The sequence below is a fragment of the Cyprinodon variegatus genome, unplaced genomic scaffold, assembly GCF_000732505.1.
Source record: "Cyprinodon variegatus isolate N-32 unplaced genomic scaffold, C_variegatus-1.0 Scaffold174, whole genome shotgun sequence".
Classification (NCBI taxonomy): domain Eukaryota; kingdom Metazoa; phylum Chordata; class Actinopteri; order Cyprinodontiformes; family Cyprinodontidae; genus Cyprinodon; species Cyprinodon variegatus.
Genome location: NW_015150627.1, coordinates 325,210 through 348,749, shown reverse-complemented (window position 1 = coordinate 348,749; position 23,540 = coordinate 325,210). Strand labels below are relative to the sequence as shown.

General features: G+C 39.5%; 1 protein-coding gene across 1 annotated transcript in view; it reads right to left on the bottom strand.

Annotated features, from left to right (window-relative positions):
• LOC107087138 (unconventional myosin-X-like) overlaps window positions 1-23,540 on the bottom strand; it is an 80,116-nt gene that overhangs the window by 3,013 nt on the left and 53,563 nt on the right. Inside the window, exons 20-39 of the mRNA XM_015378539.1 lie at window positions 21,918-22,042; window positions 19,893-20,007; window positions 17,104-17,210; window positions 13,548-13,952; window positions 13,443-13,473; window positions 12,521-13,351; window positions 11,357-11,480; window positions 10,921-11,164; window positions 9,442-9,537; window positions 9,167-9,260; window positions 8,814-8,869; window positions 7,472-7,614; window positions 7,158-7,352; window positions 6,884-7,041; window positions 5,717-5,840; window positions 5,166-5,463; window positions 4,482-4,689; window positions 2,338-2,474; window positions 2,058-2,181; window positions 1,511-1,966 (exon numbers count right to left, since the gene is read on the bottom strand). Of these exons, the coding sequence (XP_015234025.1) occupies window positions 1,511-1,966; window positions 2,058-2,181; window positions 2,338-2,474; window positions 4,482-4,689; window positions 5,166-5,463; window positions 5,717-5,840; window positions 6,884-7,041; window positions 7,158-7,352; window positions 7,472-7,614; window positions 8,814-8,869; window positions 9,167-9,260; window positions 9,442-9,537; window positions 10,921-11,164; window positions 11,357-11,480; window positions 12,521-13,351; window positions 13,443-13,473; window positions 13,548-13,952; window positions 17,104-17,210; window positions 19,893-20,007; window positions 21,918-22,042 (4,071 nt within the window). The remainder of the gene's footprint in view (window positions 1-1,510; window positions 1,967-2,057; window positions 2,182-2,337; window positions 2,475-4,481; window positions 4,690-5,165; window positions 5,464-5,716; window positions 5,841-6,883; window positions 7,042-7,157; window positions 7,353-7,471; window positions 7,615-8,813; window positions 8,870-9,166; window positions 9,261-9,441; window positions 9,538-10,920; window positions 11,165-11,356; window positions 11,481-12,520; window positions 13,352-13,442; window positions 13,474-13,547; window positions 13,953-17,103; window positions 17,211-19,892; window positions 20,008-21,917; window positions 22,043-23,540) is intronic.

Genomic DNA, 23,540 nt, shown 5'->3' with positions numbered 1-23,540 from the left:
AATCTCTTCATCCGTTTTGATTATGTAAATAATTGACATGTTAGATATGTGCAAAAATGGACCAGGCTTTATACTGCAGTTTAAAAAAGATCCAAAATATTCCACGAAAGATTAGGAAACATCAACACTATGGATGAGTGCCATAATACAATAAATAAATAGCCTATGAAATATTTACAAAAATGTGTCATTAATTCATTAACAACTGGAAATTAAGAAAGAATTTATTTAATAAATATATTATTATTATTATTATATTGGGCTCTATTAAATGTTTTATTTTTTATTCTAAGAAGTAAACATAATTATTTCATCTTCCTGCACTAATATACTTCATTTATTAATTTAAACTCAGGCTGCAGCCTCTATAGAAATCCTGGGGCCTGATTGGCTGCTTCTCGATGACCAAAATATAACAACTTCTTCCTGGTTTTCTTTTACTCTAAAAGTCAACATTTTTAATGGAACAGAGGTAAATAATCTTCTAAAATTTGTTCCCATTTATACATTAGACTGGGTGAGCAACTCCAGTCTCTATATACGCAGATTGGTCTCTAAAAAAAATCTGCAGCAGGGTTATTATATATATTTGATATATTTTTTCAGACCAAATTAGTGACAGAGGCTTCTGCTGCTCATCCAACATGCTGTAAATAAACACATTTTTAAAGTTATTTCCACCTTTTTCAGCGATAACGTTGACTTCAGAGTAAAAGAAAACCAGAAAGAAGTTGTCTCATCTGGCTCAGAGAGAAGCAGCCAGTCAGACATCAGGGTTTCTAGCCCCGCCTCCTTGACTTTTTTGAATATGTGACAGTTTAAATTAACTTAATAATAATGGTTTGCTTTAGAGCAGGAACATTTAAAAATGTATAAAATCATGAAATTATTACGTTCACTTCTTAAAATAATTAATAATAAATAATACATTGAATTGAGACCCAGATAATTCCTTATTTATTTATTAAATCAATTCATTTTCCCCCGGTCTTAATTAATTTGTGACGCATTTATATAAATATTTTGTAAGTTGTTTATTGATTGTATTGTGGTGCTTGTCACCCTCCATATGAAGCATATTTGCTCATACTAAATCGTATAGATAGGGCAGCTGTTTAGTTATTTTCTTTGTTTTTCAGGGACTAAATATTTCTTTGAATATATCCACAAAGCTAAGGTATCAAAGCCAGCTATAGGTGCAATGCTGCCTGGATGTCCTTGCTAATATGATCAGTCTATATATCAGACTATAAAGGTCTGAGTAATAACACTTCCTTTTATTTGCTTTGGTTTTAAGCATCTGACTCTCCATTTCCCTCTCGAACACATCTATTTGAGGCAGAGCTGTACTCTATAAAATATATTGCTTGGTTTTGTGTATCCGTGCATATGGTTTTATAAACCAGGGCATACTACCCTTTTCTACAGTATGCTGGTGTATGTAGATCTTTAGTATGGGTCCTACACAAAGTTTTATAAATGAGTGTACTTTCATGAACATGACAGCTACCTCAACATCAAACAGTGTGGATCCGTATCCAGGCCATTCCTTTATTATGCTCATGTATTTGAGCATAGCTTGGTGCTGATCCAGACCCTTAAGGTGGGACCATTTCTCCACTATGCTCGCCCTGGTGGCGGACATCTCCTCCTTTATCCACATCTCCAGCATCTGCTCCTCCTCCATGCGTTGTTTCTTCATGGAGCCTGTCTTCAGCCCGCGGCGTAGCGTTCCATCCAGGAAGCTGGTCCTCCTTCGCTCCAGAGTCTGGCCTGACCCGGAGGCCCCGCCCGCTTTGGTGAACTGCAGGATGCGGTGGCGCAGACGGCCCACAGGGTAGACGTTCTCCAGGCTCCAGGCGATCCGGGCCTTGTCTCCGAACAGGAACTGCAGGCGCAGAGCGGCGAGATGCTGCAGGGTCTCCTCACGGGCAGGAAAGTGGCCACGGGTCAAACTCTCATGGGCCTGACAAATCAAAACGTAGATTTTGAATGTCATAACTGTTTTTTTTTTAAAACAGTTTTATTAAAGTGTTATCAGAATTAATCCAACAAACCTGCTCAAACATAAAAGCAAACTCTACTCCTTCCTTTGGCATGCTTTCAACATCCAGGAAACAGTAAAGTTTGAAATACAGCCTCCACTGGCCTTCATCCCGAGCTTCCTCACTGCCAGCAAGTCTGAGGGAAAGAAAGCCACAACATTTTCACTTCCTCATCTGGTTTTGTCACAATTTATTACCTTGTTAACATATTATTGTCATCCCCAGGAATCAGATTTCTGTGCAAGTCTGATTAAAAACAGACAATATCTGAAAAAATGAAATCAAAACATGCCTTTCAAATTTAGCCAGAACATCAGCCACCAGCACCCTGCTTTCCACAGCTTTGTCAACAGTACTATTGTGCTCAAATAGTGCAAACATGTTTCTGCTGTCCTCCATAGCCAGGCCTCGTATCAGCTTTTCCACCACCTGGGAAAAAAAAAAAAAAAACATTAACATATTTTCTAACAAAGCAGCTTTTGCTCTTTATGGCACCCATTTTTAAAATATGCAAAAATGATTAAAAACAAACATTTGTTTGTGTCAGCATAATAATAATAATAAAAACCTTTATTGGAGTTGATATGCTACTCATTTATGATTCCTTACAGTTTAGGCTGATCAGTTTCAAGGGACCTAAATATAGTGATCTATACCATCATGTTTGGTAGATAAATATTCAAAAAGCAGCTAATCCCAGGATACACAGCATGGGCCCATTTCCATGGCAGCTTCCAGGAAGGAGGAGTTCCCGACCTGGAATCCAGGTGATGTGACAGAGCTACAAACTCTATGGTGCAGCAGCATTTTTTTCTCTTGTCTACAGCTATCCACATGCTGCATTGGGGGAGGACATGCAATGAAATGTCTTTAACCCTGTAATGCCAAATGTATGATATTTGATACATACGGTTTCTGAAATGTTTTGCATCTGACACCTTTTTCATAATTTAATGGTAAAAACTTTGCTCAAAATCCTATTGTACACAATCAGATATACCTGATAACAGCCAGTAGAAGACTACACAAAAAATAATCTTGACTTATCGCATAGTACTAAATTATTAATATCAAAAATGTATTTCTGTTTTTTCTTTTTACATATTTTGTTAAAAAGGGCAAATAAGGAATTCAAACCAAAAAAAAGTAATTTTCTGTTTTGTTTTATTCTTGGATCAGGCTTTAAAGGGTTAAGAGTAAAAGACTAGCTTCCTGATACTAACCAAGCTCATTTGGAAAATAATTGGAGCCAAAGCTTTGGCTAGGAGTCATTTAAAACTACAAAGAAGTCCCCCCCCCCCTTTCTGTCCTGAAGAGGATTGCTGTGAAAAAATGCAGCTCCTCACACTTGATGCGTTTGCGAGTCCCAGCGGCTTGACTGAGAGCAGTCGCCACATTTTCTCTGCACATCAGACCTGATCTAAATGTGATCTTCTGTTCAACAGGACGGTTCACAGTAAGAGTGTCTCTAGCCTAAGAAAATAAGAAATTCAGGATAAAACAATTGAATTTTACCTTACTTTTTTTTTTTGCTTTGTTTTGATACAGGCGTTGATAAAACAAGAGCCAAGGAGATCAGTGGGTTTCTTTCTCCTCCCCTCACTGACCTGCGTGCATTTTGTCTGCAGTCCTTATGAAGGTGCTAAATCTTGCTGTTATTTTAACTACTAATGTAGCGACACCAGGAGTTTAAAACAGAACTTGTTCTGATCTCTATGTGATCAGCCGTAGAACACCAATCCACATACTGTATTTATCTGCAGGGGCGCCCTATTGGGGGGAAAAGTTTGGATGATTCTAAGGGCCCTTGACTGAGGAAAGAAGAAAATATTTGTTGCGCTATATTTTTCAAATTGAACTTTATCAACCAGACCAGGCAACAGGAAAATGCCATCGTTCTCAGAGGGTTAACATCAGACAAATGCTGGTAGATGTTTAGCAGGATAGGAGTTGAGGGCCCAATATCAACGTCCTTCATGGGGCACCGAATTCCTGGCGACCCCCCTGTTGTCTGTGACCACAAGTGATTGGTACATGGAAGTGATTCCAATAACATTATAAAATTCAGCAAATCCCTTTGGAAATATACTATATTTATACTGAACAGTGATGTCAGTGATTTATTGAATATTTGTTTTAGTTTTTTTCCGTTTTTGTACCTGTACTTTATTATTTCTCCTTGTTCCTCTCATTTTCACTTAATCCTTAGAGTTGAATGTTACGAACCTAGCCCAGTCACTTTCTTAAAGGTACAGTGGAGGATTTTCACCTTTAGCACTCTTTACATGCCTACCATTTGTTAGGGATGCATGTTACACGAAAGGCCTTTTCTGACCTATCATCAGCAGCTTAAGGGTAACAATCTTAGCTATCTTTTCTTTCCCTACCAACTAATCTAGTCTATAAATAAATAACCCATCACTGTAGCCTGCTTACCTCTCCAGCGGTGGTGTGAGAGTTGATGGAGATCTTGCAGGAGCCTCCTCCATGGCAGTAGACTGTAGTGGTCATTTCCTGTCTGGTGAGAAGTGCCATGATCTCCTCCTGGGATGGAACAAACTCTCTGGTCTTTGTCTTCTTTAGAGACTCCCCAATGAAATGGGCAAACATTTCTATTTCTGTTCCGGGAAAAAGCTCCTTAATCCTGAAGAAAATAGAAATTTAGACAAGGGGAATTATTTAAAAAAAGTGTGCCTACAAAAAAACAAAAACAAACAAACAGCCACAAAATATTTGGATCAAGAACAAAACTGGTATAAGCTTTCCTGACAGAAATCCTCTGTGATGGCCTGACAGCGCTGTTGCCTCAGTGATATAGACACTAGGCGGCTGCCTTCTGGGTATTAATGCTTATTTATATATGCATTTTAGAGACACTCGCAGGTTTGGTGATGCTTTTGTCAATTCCATGCAAACTGGGATGTATGAGGCTAATATTTGCAGTAACGCATGTACAACCTCTTTTTATACATCAGACGTTTTTTTTGTGTGTCCCAAGTTTCAAAATTTCTTACTACTACCATAGTATAAAAGCCAAACACTCAAAACTTTGACATGTTTGTGAGCCAAGAGTTAAAATTCAGGAATAAACTTGGCTGCTTAGTCCAAACAGATGTTCACCTTTTCAGGTGAAACTTGAGGTAGCGCAGGATTCCACGGCTGGGCAGGAAGGTGCAGCTCATGCAGGTCAGGAGATGCCAGTGGGTACGGTTGGCGGGACTGTTGGGGTGCGGGACATGATTGGTTTGTTTTATCAGCTGACAGTAAACCTCATCTCTTAATGGCCTCAAGTCTTGACAGGTTTGCAGGATTCCCTGGATGATTGGCACAGGGTCTGACACAGCCTCCATCTCCTGAAGAGAGTTAAAAATCTTCACGGCTTCATCCTGCAGGCTGGTGTAACCCTTTTCCTTTTGCACTGAGAGAAATAGAGAGGGCCACCGTTAACTTTTTCTAAAGAAACCTTTTCATTTGCATTCATATTGACGGCAACACCTTGAACTAAAAAGCAAAGAGATACAAATAAAACCTGTTAGACAGTTTGCAGTCAAATAAAAACAGAAGATAAGGAAAATGCAAGGTCCATTGAAACATGTATGAATATATAAAAATAATATATCTGAGATAAAACAGCAAATGCATAGAAAAAAGTAAAGTCTCAAAACCCTCACAGTGGACGCTGACATCCCCATAAGGCAGAGGTAGAAGGGGGGAGTGCAAAGGATGCTGGGTATGTCTTAGGATGGGGTTCCTCCAGTACGTCTGCTCCACATCATCCACATTCAAACTGCTCTCCTGTACCACCAAAATAGCAGATTAGCATTTGTATGCCTTCATCTATGAACGGTTCTCTCAGAGGACACTTCACACCATGTAGGACTAGGACAGGTTGTCAGTGCATCACAGAGCAATAAAGATTCACATAACTTTCATTTAGAAGTCTTTGACTTGGTTTTTGACAATACTGCTGAATTATGAACCGACATGTGACTTCTGCAAAAATAAAATCTATGATTTGTGGCTTTCCATCTTTTTGTGGGACATAAGGTTATAGCTCTGACAGCATCAAAATCCTTCCTTCTGTCTCCCAGCAACAAGCACAGGCCAGTCTGGAGAGAATTTGAAGATATATGCTCTGGAAGGCATTCTACAATGGTGAGGCCAGTGCATATTCATTTCTATGATGCACAGGGTGTCTAAGGGCAGCGCAGCATCCAGTGGTGCCAAGACACTAATCTTCTCTGAAAGGCTCCAGCACAGTAGGTATAATGAGTTGTTAACTTGGGATGAAGCCAACGGAGTCCTGCTTTAACCATCTGCTGATTAATTGACACTTGAGCAACCAGCCCCACCAGTACTTTGAGATCCTCCTACTTCAAGAATCAACCAATTCAGCCTCTGTATGGAAGGTTTTTGCATGCTCAAAGAAGTGGAGAAAAAATCACACAGAAGCAGAGAACACTGCATTCTTCATAGGCATTAAAACACTTCCTTAAGACACAGTGGAGATCTTTTAATTGGGTGTATCCGCAATCTAAATGCAGTGTTAATTGGTCCTAATAAGAATAGATGTGTGCTAGGATATAGCAAAAAAAGCACTGAATATCATAAAAGGCAATAAAACAAATGCACAGCACACTGTTCAAGTACCTCACTTCACAGCCGTCTGTGTCCCTGCCAAAGGTTTGCTAGACTAGAAACAATATTTGTCATTGCCCAGATCTCACTGAAAAGTTTAGCAGTACTGAGAAAATACATAGACAAGTCTTAAAGCCATGACTTATGAATAACTCAGGAATACATCACAAAAGACATAAACAAACAATAAGGGGGAGTACCTTAATGTCCCTGATGAGTTGCTGGGTCGGCGTTTCGATGGGAACTTTGTTGTCAATCACTCCCTGTATGGCGTTCGCCCACCGCATGGCTTCATTCAATAACTTTGTATAAAGTCTGTAAGAGTGTTTACGGCCAAAAACAATAATATTCCAGTAACCTATGTGAGGAAGAGGAAAGACACAATGCGTAGTGAGGAGTGATGTCAGGATACGCAAAAAAAGACCAACAACGCTTCAAGTTCTGCATTATAGCACCAGCTGATGTTAAACTGACCAGTGTCCTTGAAGACTTTCTCATCCGGTTGCACCACAGAGCAGAGACTGTTCAGGACCAGTGTTCCCAGTTTAGTCGCGTTGCGCTCTGATGACTTGTAATAATCGAGGGAGTTGGTGGTGAGAACAAACCAGCGCTTCTTCAGCTTCAGAGAAGTGCTCTTCACTCCTGACTTCATCTCTTTATGCAACCAGCCTGATAATTAGAATAGACATGCTGTCAACGATTGCAGCTAAGAGTTTCTATAATACGTCAGCTTTCTCAACTTTAATCTGCTGTCTTATTCATGTTAATCCCAGGTTCTTCTGACTAACCTCTGACAAGGAACTCCTGCCCATCCACTCTTGTATCTCCTTTAGATTTTTGCAGCAGACCAATCCAGTGGTGCATCTCCTCAGGTGTGTCTGTGTTACAGTGGATCACTCTGTTGGCTGTTATGATCACAAAGGAGTTTGGTCTGGGGAGAGAAAATTTTACATTGTGGATATTCCTTAAAAGAAAACTAGTGATTAGTTATTTCTAAAGCACATTTCATAAATATGGGTTAGTTAAACCACATTTCAGTTTTTTATATTTAATCTCCAAACTGTCAGACTTTCTTCAGATATTCTAAATATTCTCGAGAAAGGGTTCTTAAAGCATTCTGGAAATGTCTACCTTGTTTTCTATTTATTCCTCTTCAGTAATTTGACATTTTCAGAGGAATGTATTTTCCCTTTTAACCCACTTAACACATTTCTATCACTTCACCAGTTTGTAGTTTTCTCTGCTTCGGTTATTTTATAACTAATGTTTTCTAAAAGATCTGCAATGCAACATGCTTTGATATTAGGGACAAAAATCAGTAATGCAAATAATTTTCGCAAATCTGCTTAAAAGCTTTTGCTTATTATGATTTAAGTAAAGAGAGCGCGTAAAAATAATAAAAACAACAACAGATTATCTGCATTCAATTATACTCATATATAAAAGCAAAGAAACTAAAAATCCAGTTCCATGATAATTCACTAAAGGAAGAAGACATGGTTTTCAGATACAGGTTTTCGAATCTGATCCCAGCATTTTCAAATGATTGGTAACATTGTGCCTCAGCAACGCTTTTACTGTCTGTCATTGGTCTATTGTGATATTATCTCCGGCGCAACCAGAGCAAAGCCACGCTTTGTACAGCGGATCTATAAAAACAATAAGCCTATTTTTGTGCAAACCTATCATAGACTCTACATGGTATTTTGTTGACCAAACATGTCTGGATTATTCCCAATTCACCCCCCACAGTAATGTCACTGTGTCTGTCTGTGTTATCTAACCTGCCCTTTTTTCTTAAAAAGAGAAGGAGCAGCGAAGCAAAAGTTCCTGAATCTAAAAATATGTTAAACAAATTGAAAATTTTATCAAACAGGAAAATTACTTTTTTCTGCAATGAATTTTTTTTAGGGCCAATTAATCGAGACTCTAAAATATTAAGAAAGCATGCATATGACAGCAATACTGTCAGCATTATAAGTTTTTTTGTATTTGGAAAAAACTGATACAGCTACACCTAATAAACTACAAGAAAGTTTGAATGCTTGTTAATGCTAATAAAATCTTGAGAAAATAAAGTTGTTTTTTTCATTATTATTTAGCTACATCAAGAATATTTAGAAAACTCACCTGTCTGGGTTATCTGATGCACAAACAGAATCAATCAAACCCACATCTAGTGTACCCTAGAAAGAAAAAAGTCGTGTTAATTGAATTATCTGCCTGTTTCTGATACAAATAATACCTTCAACTATTTTTCTGGTAGTACCGGCAACAAGGAAGACTGTGGGTTGGCTAAACTAACCTTGGTTCAGATCAGAGTGCTACAGTTTCAAATTCATCAAGTTTAATTTCCTAAATTACAATCTAACCTCAGTACTGGTCAGGACCTTCATACTTTAGCAGAATCAGTGACATGTTTCTGCACTACTGTCTGTAAAATGGAATAAAAAAATGTCTGAGGCTGGAGCCGAGGCACTCACCACAGCATTCTTTGGGTTGGCCTGTTCGTGGTGCATCTCCAGGAGCTGCTCTGGGCTGGCGCTGTGGACCCGACTTAGCACATTGAACCAACCACTGAGTGGGTCAGAGGGAGTTGAGAAAGCACAAAGTCAGCAAACATATAATTGCAAATTAAACCACAAAGTTCCACCAGCCAACCACAAGGGGGAACTTAATTTCTACACTTTAGGAAGAGACAAAATAAAAGCACTTGGAAGAGAGTAAGCTGTGTGGGAATAATGGGACTATAATTTACCTGGCATCCTCAGGGGACTCGGCATAGATGTGATAAGTCCTCTCCTCAGTGACGATATTCAGCGCGTTTTCCTTCTCATGATTGTCCACAATCTCCCTTTATAAACACCCAGAGTTAGTTTTTGACACTGACATAATCATCACTAAAGTTCCTTGGAAAATCACTTTTACCATTTGAAACTTTTAACATTTTGAAGCCAAACATGTCAAAGAATTACATCGGGATTTTATGCAATAAACCAACTTAAAGGAGCGCATGATGATAAAGAAGTGCATTATTGTAATGCAGACATAACATTATGCAGAAATGAATTCAGCATCATCCTTGACTTAAAATCTTGTTGAACCAATATACCCGCAGCATGATGCTGCCAATACCACATTTCAGATTTATAGCGGCCTTGGATTGTTCAGGGTGATGAACAGGATTAGTTTGCTGCTTCTTTACCAACTTGTTGCCATGTTGTCCTTAATGGCAACCCAGTTGCCATTAAGGACAGACTTTTGAGAGAAGATTTTATAGATTTTGATCTTATAGTTTGTTCACCAAAACTATGGCCGTTTCTTTGTACTCGTGAAACGTCATCAGCCTCAGCCCTAGCACTGTTGCAATTCACAAGAACACAAGACCGAGAACGGACAAAATCCCCGGATGTTGTTCTTGCCCCTCCCTCTTTATCGAGTATGCATCAGAGCAGACTTGTCCGGTCTTGAGATTGACAGCTGTCCCAGCATGCACCACGGCAGCAGCAGCTTCCAGTGGAACGCTTACAAAGCTCAGAGTATTAAGTTAAAAGTTTCTGTTGCTGTTGTTCAATGAAAGTACGTTTTAAGATCATTTGAGGCAAGAACATTCTATTTTTAAGCATCACTATATGGCAAATTTACTGATTTAGTGCATAATTTAAAAAGAGGATCAGATGTTCATAGGACCATGGCAACCAGCAGACCTAAGCTTATCGCAGCCTGGGCTAATGTTAGCCCGTCTGCAGCAGGCCTCTCTCAGCACTGTGGCTCTGATGCCGATTTTTCTGTTTTATTTGGCAAAATGTTTATTTGATTTGTGTTCATCTGACTGTGTTAATTATTATTCCCCCACTACATGAAAGACGTAAGAATTTATTGTCATCTAGAGACTAGTAATACCAGGAGGTGAAATGCAGCTCCAGATGAGCCAAGCATGTGGTGACGTCAAGAGTACGCTTCTCTTTCAATTGATTCATATTTATGCTGCATGCTCCAGTTCTCCCTGAGTCCATACTTGTGAATTGAGAAATGGTCTATGTCATCTTTAAAGAATATGCTCCAGTTCATTCAGAAGCATAAAATAGGTCTAAATGCAAATGCAAACCACACTTTTCAGCTTTTTTGGAAACTATTCTGAAGCCGTTTGTCATCTTCCTTCCATTTGACAAATGTGCACAACTTTGTCAAAATAAAAGAAAAAAAAGTGACACAAATACATTTGAAAGTGTCTCACTTGGCTGCACGGATGTCTATTGTTCCTTTCAGCTTCTCTTCGCTGTCGTTCTCAAAGTACATCAGCTTCGCCTCACGCAGAACAAACCAGCGCATCTTCCAGTTGCGCCGAGACAAGGTGGACATTCCTCCTCCTTTCTTATAAAGCCAGCCGGACTTGAGGGAGTCCTGTTTGGCCCGGAACCACATGAAGGTCTCATCTTTGAGCACGCACCAGCGCCGACGCCACGGGATCATTAGTCCACCTGTTAGTGCGATTAAAGTAACAATTTTCTAATGTGACAAAAAGTTTAACAAAAAAAAAAAAATGTTTCAGGTAACTAGAAGTCAAAAATATCAAGCAGCAAAATAGTCTGGAGGAAACAGAGGCTGTACACATTTAGCTCAGCTGTGCATTAATCATTAGCATTCCTCCTGGCCAGTGGCTTGGTCCTCACCCTTCATGTAGAGGTAGCCATGGAAATATGGAGGCCCGCTGCCATTCAGCAAATTCACTCTCCCATTAGAAATCTCCTCATCTGTGTCCACGTAGCCGTCGTTTTCCTCGTCACTGTCAATGAACTGAAACACAGCAGCATAACGGAGTTGCTTAATGTTGGGTGAATGTGAAATAAACATATAAAAAGAAGGCTAAGACATATGTGTATACCTTCCCACATATTAGATGCATGAGCAGAAAGTATAATGAGTAGTTACATTAGATCTGCACCATTTTGTAAATTTGGTTCTGACATAATGTCTGACAGAGGTCTTTTAAAGACATCCTCGAACACCGACACAGATGCACGTTTCTACATGCAAACACATTTAACTATCTTTCTTCTCCCTCTGACATTTCGCTGATGAGACAGAGTTCGGGTCGAGGGCTCTGCTAAGCCAGCAGTATCTTGCATTTAGCCTCAGATGCACAAAGCAAATGTTTTTTAACTCAGGTCCATTGTTGCTAAGCAGACTGCACAGCAAAGGACCACGTGTAGAGAACCAAACTGATAAACAAAAATTCTTCATGTTTCAGCGTATGTTAGAAATGTTAGGGCAGAGTAATTTCCAAGATTATTACACATCTCATCTCAAGGATTTTTTCTGATCAATTTACTGGATGTTAGCTCACAAAAAAAAAAGAATCCCCAAACTATTTTAAAACTCATCATCACATTTAGACATGTCACAACCACACACTTATGTGATAGACCAACACAAAACAGACCATAACTGTGAAAAAAAATCCAGATAAAAATCTGAGAATCCTTATACCACTAAATAATTTATTAATTACCCTGATAAGTCACCTAATGAGTAAATCAATTCCACATGGGTGAACTTGCTGACGGTTTATATAAAGCTGCTTTTTGAAAGTTGCAGAGGTTTATTGGAAAATTTCTTTGTTAAAACAGCATCAAGACCAGAAAAAAACATCAGGGATTAAACAGCAAAACTTTCATAATGGTGTTATTTTGCTTCTACCTCACAATTACCTATTGATTGGTTTGGTTTTTATCACAAAATCCCAACTGAATTCATAGAAGTGGGAAAAATTATAAAGATTAATGAGTATAAATGCAAAGCTGCAATAATGAGGAGCGACGATTTCCATTTCTTACCGAGTCTGAGCTGCCTCTGAAGGAGTCCAGGCTGTTTTGGGTGCAGGAGGATTCCCGTAACACCTCCTCATCTGTGATATGGCCATCAATGATGCTAGCACCTGAACTCCCGTGGGCCTCCTCAAACTCCTCCTGATCATAATCCGACTCTGCGTCTGGCAGGTTTGACTGCAATGGCACATCATTCAAAGGCACAAAATCTGATGTTCTGCTGGTTCTCTTGCACGGCTCTCCATTAGTCATTATGTGAGGAGAAGGAGAAGGAGGGGGTTGTGTGGCCTGGGAGACTGTAAGACAGGAGGTGTGATTTAGTCCATTAGGGATAACGGCGGTGGGTTTTTCTGGTGCAGAGTGAGCTCCTGAGGATGAGGACACCAAGACTCCTTCTGCAAAAGCAGGAGGAGGAGGTGGAATACTTTGAAACACGTCCTTATCAAGAGGAACCGAAGCTGGGGGAGGAAAGTCCGGTAAAGGAACGCATTCCTCCTCGGCGGGGAAACCTTCATCCACCTCCTCCTCAGCTAGAGGAGCTGCAGATTCATTCGCTTCGTGGAGATTTTCATCGCTTGAGAGGGATGGCTCTAACCCACCAAAGTCCAGCAACTCCAGGAACTCTGTAGCTACGCGAGAAGCCTCCTTCTCCAGCCTGTAAATCTCAGCGTCCCTCATCCGACGCAGCTCCTCGTGGGAAACATCCCCGAGGAGCGACACGCCATCCTCCTGCTGCTTCTGCAGGCGTTCGATCTCCCTCTCCAGACGTAGGATCTCCTCCATCTGACGGCTCTCTTCTTCTGAGGTGTGGTTGTAGGACAGAGTCTGGGTGAGACCCGTCTGTTAACAAGAGGAGCTTATAAATTCAAACATCTGCACTTAGAACATGTTTGAATCATTATTTTAGAAGCAGAAGATGAAATAGACTTACCTTAGGGCAAGCACCGTTCTCAAGGGAGCTCCTAAATATAGAATATTGATTTATAACTCAGAGCATAAAGGAAGGAAAGTCATAAAAAAAAAAATCACACTCTACCTTGTTTTTTCTTCTTTAGCTGCCAATTTCTGCTGTTCTTCTTTCTCCTTCATCAGTCTCTGCTTCTCCTCCTCTGCCCTCCTCTTTCTGTCCTCCTCTGCTTTTACTCTCTCCTCTTCCTCTTTTCTAATTCTCTCCTGCTCCTCCTCCTCCATCCTTTTCCTCCTCTCCTCCTCTTCTAGCCGCCTCCTCTCCTCTTCCTCTCTCCTTTTCTTCTCCTCTTCCTCCTGCCTCCTCTTATCCTCCCTAAGCTTATGGCAGAGGGATCGGGCAAGTTGTCCCCTGTGGTGTTTCTGCAGGACGACGGCAGCCAAGCGCAGACGCAGGAAGGCGCGTCTCCAAAAGTGAGCGCGGTAGTTCTTCTGGATGGTAACGACGCTGGATAGGATCCTCTTATATTGTTTCCTACAAAAAGTTATGAAAGAAAAAAAAAGATGTCATAAAAAATGTTGACGAGACCAAAAACCTTTTCTATCTAGATGTGCATTGAGAAATCTGTTTATGACCAGAATTAGACAATTTCAGCTTTCGCAGTCTTCACTGTGGAAGTTGTTACTGACAGAAGGCTAACTGATGTAGGGGACTGTTTCATCTTGGGGACATTTTTGATTCCTGCCTTCTTTGATGCACTGTAGATTTAGAGATATTGGAAACTTTATTAAAATGTCAAGGTTTAAGTAAGTTTCTTCTTCTTAGTCTAGGTCGACCTTAGAGTCTTATCTCCAAGTCCAAGGTCAGGTAAAAAGACTCTAATGGCTGAAATGAACTTTTTCTCACTTAGTCTGCAAATAGCACTGATAAAATTGGCCTAAAATAATCGAACAAATGGTTTGTGTTTTCTTCTCCTCACTCTGATGTTTTTCAAGATCTTAAGAAAACCACATTCTTAGTATAAACTTAAAACCTTTATCGGAAAAATCAAATAACAAACATGCTGTAAATAATAAAAAATTACAAGATTAAGTCCAAAAGTCCAAGTCAAGTCTGAAGTTTGTTTTTTGACTCAAGCTTGACTAAATTCTGAATCTCCAGCCGCCATCTCTGAATGTCACAAGGGAGTTCAACAAGGAATGGTATGAAAGTAGCAGAGCTAATTGCTAATATGTTAAAGATGGTAATTATATTAGCTTATCTTAGGACTAATCTTTAAAGAATCTGCTCTTGTTATATGACCAATAAACAATCCTCGCTAACAGCAAGACGGCTAAAAAAGAGAGAAAAAGATCTAAAGGCAATTCTTCAAATTTCTTGTAGATTGTTTTTGAAAAGAAACAGGTTAAAAGTGAATGTAAAATCTTAAAAAATTCAGATGGGTGCATTTTTTCTCCTGCACACTCTCCATTTAAATAAACACCCTGGAAATAAAAAGCCCTGTACGTCTGGTGCAGCTGTGCTAATCCTCTGTGGGCTGTTGTGTTTAGCAATGTGACTCAGCCCCAACACCCACACACAGCACATGCATTAGATGCATATAAACATGGACACGTCCAAACAGCACATGGCTTTCTGGGGACCACACGCAATTTTGCCTCGACTCTGTCACCCTCGATCTGACCTATTCTCCACATTAATCAAAGAACTAGCTTCCTCTGGAGCCAGGACAGACTCTGAGCTGATATACTGTTACGTGCAATAACACAAAGGCTGTACTTGTATCTTTAGGGAACTTCCCGAGGCTCTAGCTTCAGTATGAACGAGTCAGAGGGGAAGGAAACCCACAATCTGAATGCTGTCATCAACCCCATTATACTCTCCCAGCAGAGCTTTTTACAGTACTGTATGTAACCTTATATACGGCTGCACACAGGTGGAGTACATTTAGATGAAATGCCTGTGGGGTGCCTGCATGTATGGATGTTTAAAAAGCCTTCAGAAAGGAAAAGGACAGAGCTATGCAATGAGTCCAAAATTAGATTTTAATTCTTCAATGTCTGCATTTCAGTCCCTCTTTGGTTTTCATTCTTGGTTAAATCCATTGCAAAATGTTGAATATTGAGCAACTGTACATCTGAGTGAAATAAATCTAAGAATTCCCCTAAAGTTAAAAGGTGTTACAACCTTAAACCCTTCGTCTCATTGCTCCCTCCTTACCGTTGATGTTAACGTAACAAAAAAAGTTATTTTGGGGGCTCTAACGGAGAGGGAATTAAGTACTTTTTTTAAAAAACATTACTGTTGTAAAACGCCTTCACATCGTTTTTTATACTACTGCATGTGTATGGGTATCATAGGTATCATTTTCACAGTTTTGGGTGTTACAAAAGATGGTAAAACTTTTTCTGTGATTTCAACATGTAGCTTGAAATATTTTGTTTAATTAAAGGATACACTTTTTATCTAGAATGAAGGTTGAAATCTCCATGAGTGCTTTAATAATACAGAAAGTAGGTCAGGCTGCCATCAGTTGGAGCCACTCCAATTTTTTTAGGTATGGAAACCATCATAAAAACATGATATAGTTCTACTATTGCTGAATATTACAGTTATGATACTGACTATCCTACACACATAGTCTCCTGGTTCTTTTCTCAGTGTCTATCATTACAACATCCCATCACTCAGGGCTTGGGTCAGAGTTTGCATCTCATGCCTGTAATTAAATTGCATGGATAGCATATTAGGACACAATTTGTGATATTATTATATAAAGCATTCAAACAGATCATACATACCAGGAAATTGTGACTGTGTTTCAATGTAATCAAGGAGATTTCTTAGCTCTAATGTTTTACCTATTCCCCCTCTAAATCAGTTCAGAAAGACCAGAAAGAGATAATTTGTGAAGATCAATTTTTCAGTTGAATTTAGGTCTAGATGTTGGCTTGCGAACTAAAACCTAATGGTCTACTTTGATCTAAGCCAATTAATTTTTATATATATATAAATCCCCATCCCCACAGCATGATGCTGCCCCACTATAGCAAGATGTAATGAATGTTGCAAATTATCACAGTGAGGATTTGTTGATTAGAATGAGTGGCAGTTTTATAAATATCTTTGCAGAGCAATTGTTAACTTGTAACCAGTTTGTAATTATTTACCAATGAAATAGCATTCTACTACATAAGAAGACCCATGAAAGTAATGTATCAGTTCTTCTCCCTTTGAAAATAATGATATAGAGTTGAATACTTTAGCTGTCCTGTGATTTATGCTAATAGAATAAAGAAGATAAAAAACCATGTTCAGTTTTTTAAGCTATTGAAGCTTACGTAATTAGAACCTAAATATACCAAAAAGAAGGCTCTCAAGAGATATTTAGGAGTTCTGCAACAATGATTCTCAATCTAATAACTGGGCCATGAATAGCTCAGTAAGATCCAAGTCCACAAAGCACGCATGTACATAGAGAGAAAAGATAACTCTGCCAAAGCTGTGCATGAAGGTACCTAATCCACCCTCAACCTCCCCCATGTGCAGACACACACACACACACACACCAACACACCAACACACACACAAGCTGCATACCTCCACCACAAAACAAACACTGACAACTGCTGCTGCCACTCAGCCACCCACCCCCTATTCCTCCCCCCACTACCCAATCACTCACCTTGCCACATAGCTAAGGATGTGGGCGCGGATCACCATGCCAGCCCTGCGCCGCACCTCTTCCCTCTCCTTCTCCAGCCTCTGCTCCAGCGCCTCCTTCAAGAACACCTGTAGGACGGGGAGCGCCACGGCCAACGTTGGGGTGACAGGTAGGTGGGATGGGGCGAGGGGGGGGTGACAAAGAGGATGAGTTAGCTCCTACTCTGTGTAAAACTGCAAATAAAAAAAAAAAATACACTAAAAAAATTGTGGGGGCCCACAGAGATTTGAAGGGCCCCTGCTTCAGTTGGTCACTGCAGAGGAAGCTGTGATGCAGCTGCAGCTACCAGGCAAGCTGCTCTTCGTGACTGCAGAGCAGATCAGCCAGGATAACTGGCTGACAGATCACAGCCTTCCTGCTGCTGCAGAGCCCCATCGTGTTCAGGGAGTTCTTCCTGAGCTTTCCTCTTCTGCTGCTATTGCTGCCTTGGTAGCTAGACTGACGTATGCAGGCAGAAAGGCACAGAAAATGGGCAGGGGAGAGACAGGGAAAGGGAGGGATGAAGGGATATGAGGGGGAGGGATAGTGGCTTGTGTCCAGATAGAAAGCCACACCTCTTCTTGGTCTCATGAGGGAAGGAAGGAGTGTTTTAGTTAACCCTTCCCTCACTCCTGGAAACTTTTTCAGCATTTTCACCCTTGCTAGCATGTAACCTTGTCATTTTACTCTCCTGAAGAACAGGTTTGCTTTTTCCTGTGTTGGGTAAGACCCTCAAATATTTGTGTGTTTGCTTCCTAGATGTTCCCCCCAATCCAAGGATCTCACAGCTGCAGCTCAGCCTGACTCTGTGAAAGTCTCTGAGAGGAGGAAGCTTCCCCGTCATCGACATCCTCCTCCCCCGTCTGTAAAACAAACGTCCTCTCAAACAAATGCACAAGCCAGCAAACATCAACCCTAGTCCCTTAATTCAGGGCACACACTTCCCCCTGCATACAATCAGTGCACACATAATTACACACAGCCCGCTCCACCAGGAGGAAACAGACCTTCATTCACAACGCACTCAATATTACCCAGAACTCAGGAATAAAACACTGCCACACCAAGTCTCATCCAGTAACTTGACTTTTTAAACTTTTTAAATCTTACAAACACAAACTTCAACCTGTTGCACTGGTATTTCATTGTCATAGTGCAGCACAATGTGTATGTTTTCTTTTTGGGGGTGGAAAACATACATTGTTTTAAAAACCTTTTAATTCAGCACCACAGAGTGAGAATCCTATGCAGCTGTAATTTCAACCTGCCGTCCCATTCATAGCCCAATGTGTGTCTCTACTAGCTTTTTTCAATCAAATTTAGCCTTTTTTACAAAATAGCTCTTAAAACAGATGCATTTCAATCTGGATGTTGAACTTTTTATTCCATTCATTTGATATACTTTGATCCACAACATAATTTACCATTCGGGTGGTGCATTCAGGGTGATTTGTAGTGCTAGTTTTTCACCACTTCCATTTCACAATTATGTAGGTGTCAGGCTTTGGCAATAACTCCAGATAAAATATCGAAGGCTGTGATTGTAATTTTACATAAGGTGGACAGGTTCTCGCAGTACGATTACCTTTGCAAAAGAGTACCAGATTAAGGTCCGCCCCTCTCCTTTCTGTGCGTGTGTGGGACTTTTAATTTACACTGACATGTGCATATTAGCGGTCATGCACCACTTATGTATTCAAAGCGAGCTGTACATATGGCTCGCATCATTTTTCATGTCTCACCATATATTTTGGCATGCCGTGTGTTGCAGGCTGACAGCGTTCACAGTGTGCCAGCCATGAGCTATCACAAGAAAAAGTGGCCAAAGAGAAACGGCAAATCTGAAATGTCTCAGCCGCACAGCAACCACATCTGACAGCAGGAAGGAACAGGGGGTCAGATGCGGGTTTAGCTGATTTCAAAAGAATTCTATAAAAGCTGTTTTTTGTTTTACTATTTTTGGCTTTGTGCAGGATGGTTAAATAAGTTAGTCCCTTAAAAAAAAAAGCTGAATAAGCTTCATATTGCGGTAAAATCTCTTCAAAAAAGACAGTAGGTCTGCCTCCATCTTACTCACGCGGGGAGTTGTTTGTTTTATGCAAAGCTCTGTGATAGCGGTGCAGCTGCAGGATAGCAGCTCCTACAGGATAGTCTTGTCCCTGTTCTAAGTCAGAGTTACAGTAACCGAGTCAGGATTTACTTTTTTCAGGGGTAGGAAGCTGTCAACATGAGAGCTACAGCTTGGCCACAACTGGTCAGGCAAATCTTTGGGACATGACTCACAGGGACTGTGGTGCACATTAACAGTTGAGGTATGACCCAAGCTCAACTTGGCCTCAAAATTTTGCAGATTTTCTCAAGCATTCTTAGTGTTTTGGGCTTGTTTATAGACTCAGAGCATAAAATCACTCCAAAGCAAGATTTTTTTAGAACATTATGATAACCCAATGGCATACCATGGTCTTTCTGCAGCCGATATATAAAAACCCACAAAAAAGCATGAAATAACTTATAAACTTCTAACAGAGTCTATCTAGGTCAAATCTCCTTTTCATATTTTAGAGACCAAAAAGCCACAGGGTTCATTTCTTTCTTTCTTTGCATTATTAAAAAGTAATAGAAAGAGTTTCGCTGAAGTTCTGCTCGCGATTACTGGAAGTACCCAGGGCATGGATCTATTGCTCCAAAGTGACATACAAAAACAAGTCTGGGCATGTTTCTTTTACATGTTTATGTGTCAGGGTGAGGAGTGTAGGTGTGGGACACTGCACCTTTGTCTTTCCCAGCTGCCACTCTTTCTTTGTTTTATCATGAAGTGTGAGGAGCTCTGAACAGCAAGGTTTTTCTTCATCTGCGATGTTTTTATACTTCTGGATCATTTTGTATCTGTGAAAACAGACAAAAATGAAATAAATATTGTGGAGCACCATCACTTTTCTTATATACATTGGGTTAATAATGAGATCACATTTAGTGAAAATAATAAGTCATTGATATAAAATTAACAGAACATTGTTAATCATATTTAGGAGATTTATAGGCAAGCCATACTACAATCTAAAAAGTAAGATAGTTTTGTAACACCCCTGATGTAACAGTCACATCTTTTTAATTAAGAATCACATGTATTTTTTCAACCGGCCGTTTCCAGTTAAGATTAGTTAAAATTACAATCAGATAAATTCAATTGACTATATGATCCCAAAGGTAAATAAAGATTAAATTGTTGGAGAAACTAGGAAAGGTGTAAAAAAGCTTAACATTAAATTACTTTTGCTGGAGTAGTATAGGTCACCATCTGTTTTAGTACGTTTATATTTTAATACATACATTATTTTAATGGGAAGACAAAAGACCTTAAAATCTCCTGCTTTTTTAAGATGTCATGCTTCGACTACAGTTCCTTAAGGCACAGGCCCAAAGCATCACACATCCTCTACCCTATGTTAGAGCAGGCATGAGCTACTTTTCAAATATTGATCTTTTTAATCCAAACTCATCTAAAAGGGGCTCAAAAGCAGGTTATCCCTACTCTCACCAATATGGCTTGCATCAGGTACATAACCAGGAGAGTTTGGTAAAATCTGAAAGTTTACATTTCAGTATTATTTGTTCTGAAATGGTTCTTCACTTGGCAGCTTTCCAGGTGTGAACTTAGAAAATGTCTTTGTACTAGCCAAGTAAACTAGCCCCACCCACCAGCGGCCAAAATAATTTTTGCCTGTGAGTGGTCAAGCCTCAATCAATGCCCCAGGCCCTAAAACTGGCGAGCCAATCAAAACGCAGAGATGTGTTTTGAATTTCTGGATGCCAAGGGGGAAGGTTTTGAGGGCGTGACGACATGGTTTGAAAAACAACGGTTTGTTCTCATCAACAATCTTCCAATGTCTCATTCATCGGGGCCAGACTAAATTACACATTTAATCTCACATTTATTCTGGTTTATCAGGCTATCTTTGTACCATTATTTGAACTGAGCCACTAGGGGCACTACACCTGTAACTTTCAAGTTTAGTGCCTCCGAAGGCCACTGGCAACAATGCATTGTCTCAAAATCAAAGTGTCCCTCCATGTTTTAGAATCTGATTGGAGAGCACTTTGGATTCACAGATTGAGAAGCCATGGAATTACTGCACTAGATTAAATCCTACATTAGAGAACTAAATATATGTCTGATCTGTTATGAGTTAAATGAAGTATTCAGTGATGGATCCAACTTTCTCAAGTTAGAGTATTCCTATTTCTATTTAGCATCTGTTACCAAACTTGTAAAAAAAAAAAAAAAAAACACCCACATCTAACTTTAATTGTATGTTTTTTTGTCTTTCCCATTTTGAGGTGCGGCTAAGACTAATGACCAACCGATCATGATGGGTAAACAGAGCTTCAATGGAAACCAGTTTAAAGCTCTAATACAATCTGCTCACTTAAAAAGGTAAAGAATGAATTCAATAAAACTCAGTTTCATTTTTTTAAACAAATATTAAGGATATCAAAAATTGTGGAGATTATTTATACAATTATTAAGCCAAGTTTATTTGTTTTCTCTACTGAATGCTTGTGCTAAAATTAAGTTTAATGTTGATATTTTGTTTTTTCCACTAAAAGTTTGTTTATGAACTGTTGAGTTTATAAAAGGTGATAAATGTTCTGTAGCAGATGACAAAATGAAAAATAAAAATGCTTCTTGTATATTTACTGTAGAAACACTAACTAGCCTTCTTTTACAACAGAAGCTTCTTTAATGAAGTAATTGTAGTCGGTGTCACTGTGCAGCTTACTTCCTGCTCTCTTACCTGCTGATAAAGTCTTTAAATGTTCTGCGGACAGGAAACCCAGCCTTGCGAATCTTTACAGTCTCCAGCATCCCAGAATATCTCAGTTGGTTCAAGACGACATCAGGGTTGAACTGATTGGCCTTCTGCAAGAGACATAAGAGCAAGAAGGAGTCTATTTTATTAGTAGCAGAAATAATCAGTTTTATAATGTATTTTTATTTTATTTTTTTTTAATGGTTCAGTACAAATGCATATCTGATTTTTCAGTAGATTTTAGCAGAGATGTCATCTTTTAAGTATAACCTTCAGTTAAAGAAAGTTATGACACAACCAAACACTGCAGGCCTCACCCACTCAAACATCCGCTCCGCAGAGTCAGATTTAACCTGAACTAGAAAGAAAACGACCTCAGAGAGCTCTATCATTTAACATTAACAGTCGGGTTACTGAAAGAAAAACACAAACAGCGGCAGATGGGAAACATGAGCCCTGTTAGGCAAGGCCATGACAGCGTGGGGGGGCCTTTTTCTTCCTGGAATCCTCAGCTGCTTCTTTAACTATAATCCTTGGATCTGCTGTGTATCAGTGACATTATGACCACTGCATCACTGGGGTCCAGGTGAAGGCCATTGGTCACACGGCAGACCCTCACAGGATCGGGCCATTCTTTTACATGGCATTCTTTTGGTAATGTTTATCAATGAGACTCCGTCTATTTATGTGTCCAAAATTTAACCCACACATCTCTAAACATGTCGCCCTTTGATTTCTGGAATGTACCACCCTAAAGAGGGTTTAGGGAGCTGAAAGAGGTATCACATGTTGGTTTGACAGCAATAAAAACAAGTAGACGCTCTTTTTCAGCATTCAAAGAAAACGAGCTGCATGTAAATCACACACACACAGTCTTCATTTGCATGCTTCTCATTCTGTTGCAGGGCAGGATGAACAAATAAACAGCTTGTTTCATCTAAACCAACCAGGGACAGATAAGGGAGCAGGAGTCATGGAGAATGACAGAGGGGTGTCTATCGGAGAGCAGAGAGAGGTGGGTCAGAGAAATGAGAAGAAACAGGAAGAGACACACAGGTAGGCAGAGGTGTCAAGTTACAAAGTACAAATACTTTGTTACCTTACTTTACTAGAAATTTTGTCTATTTATACTTTACTGGAGTGATTATTTTTTAGAGACTCCTTATATTTTAAAAATATACTTGTTAGTTTTGTTTCATCTAAGCTCCTTTTATTATGGCCTGTTGGTATTTATAAAAAATAACAAAACATTGAAATAATTTGTTTCATCCAGAAAATGTATTTATTTGTGGTGCTGCAGCAACTTGTTGTTCACCACATGCTAAAATAAATAGTTTTCCAAGATGATGCAAAGTTAAATTTGACACTGTTGCCATTAGTTAGAAAACTAAAAAAAAAATAGGTACAAGAAAACTATCATCCAGAATTATAGAAAAATGTTCCTTTAATAAGCTATTGCAGTAAAAAACTTTTACCTTTATACTATAAGTAGTTTTAAAATAGTACTTTTACATTTTTACTTGAGTAAAAAGCTTAAGTTCAATCTCTAACTTCTACAAAAGTGATCTAAGACATTAGGATTTATAATTCTACTCGAGTAATAAAGGA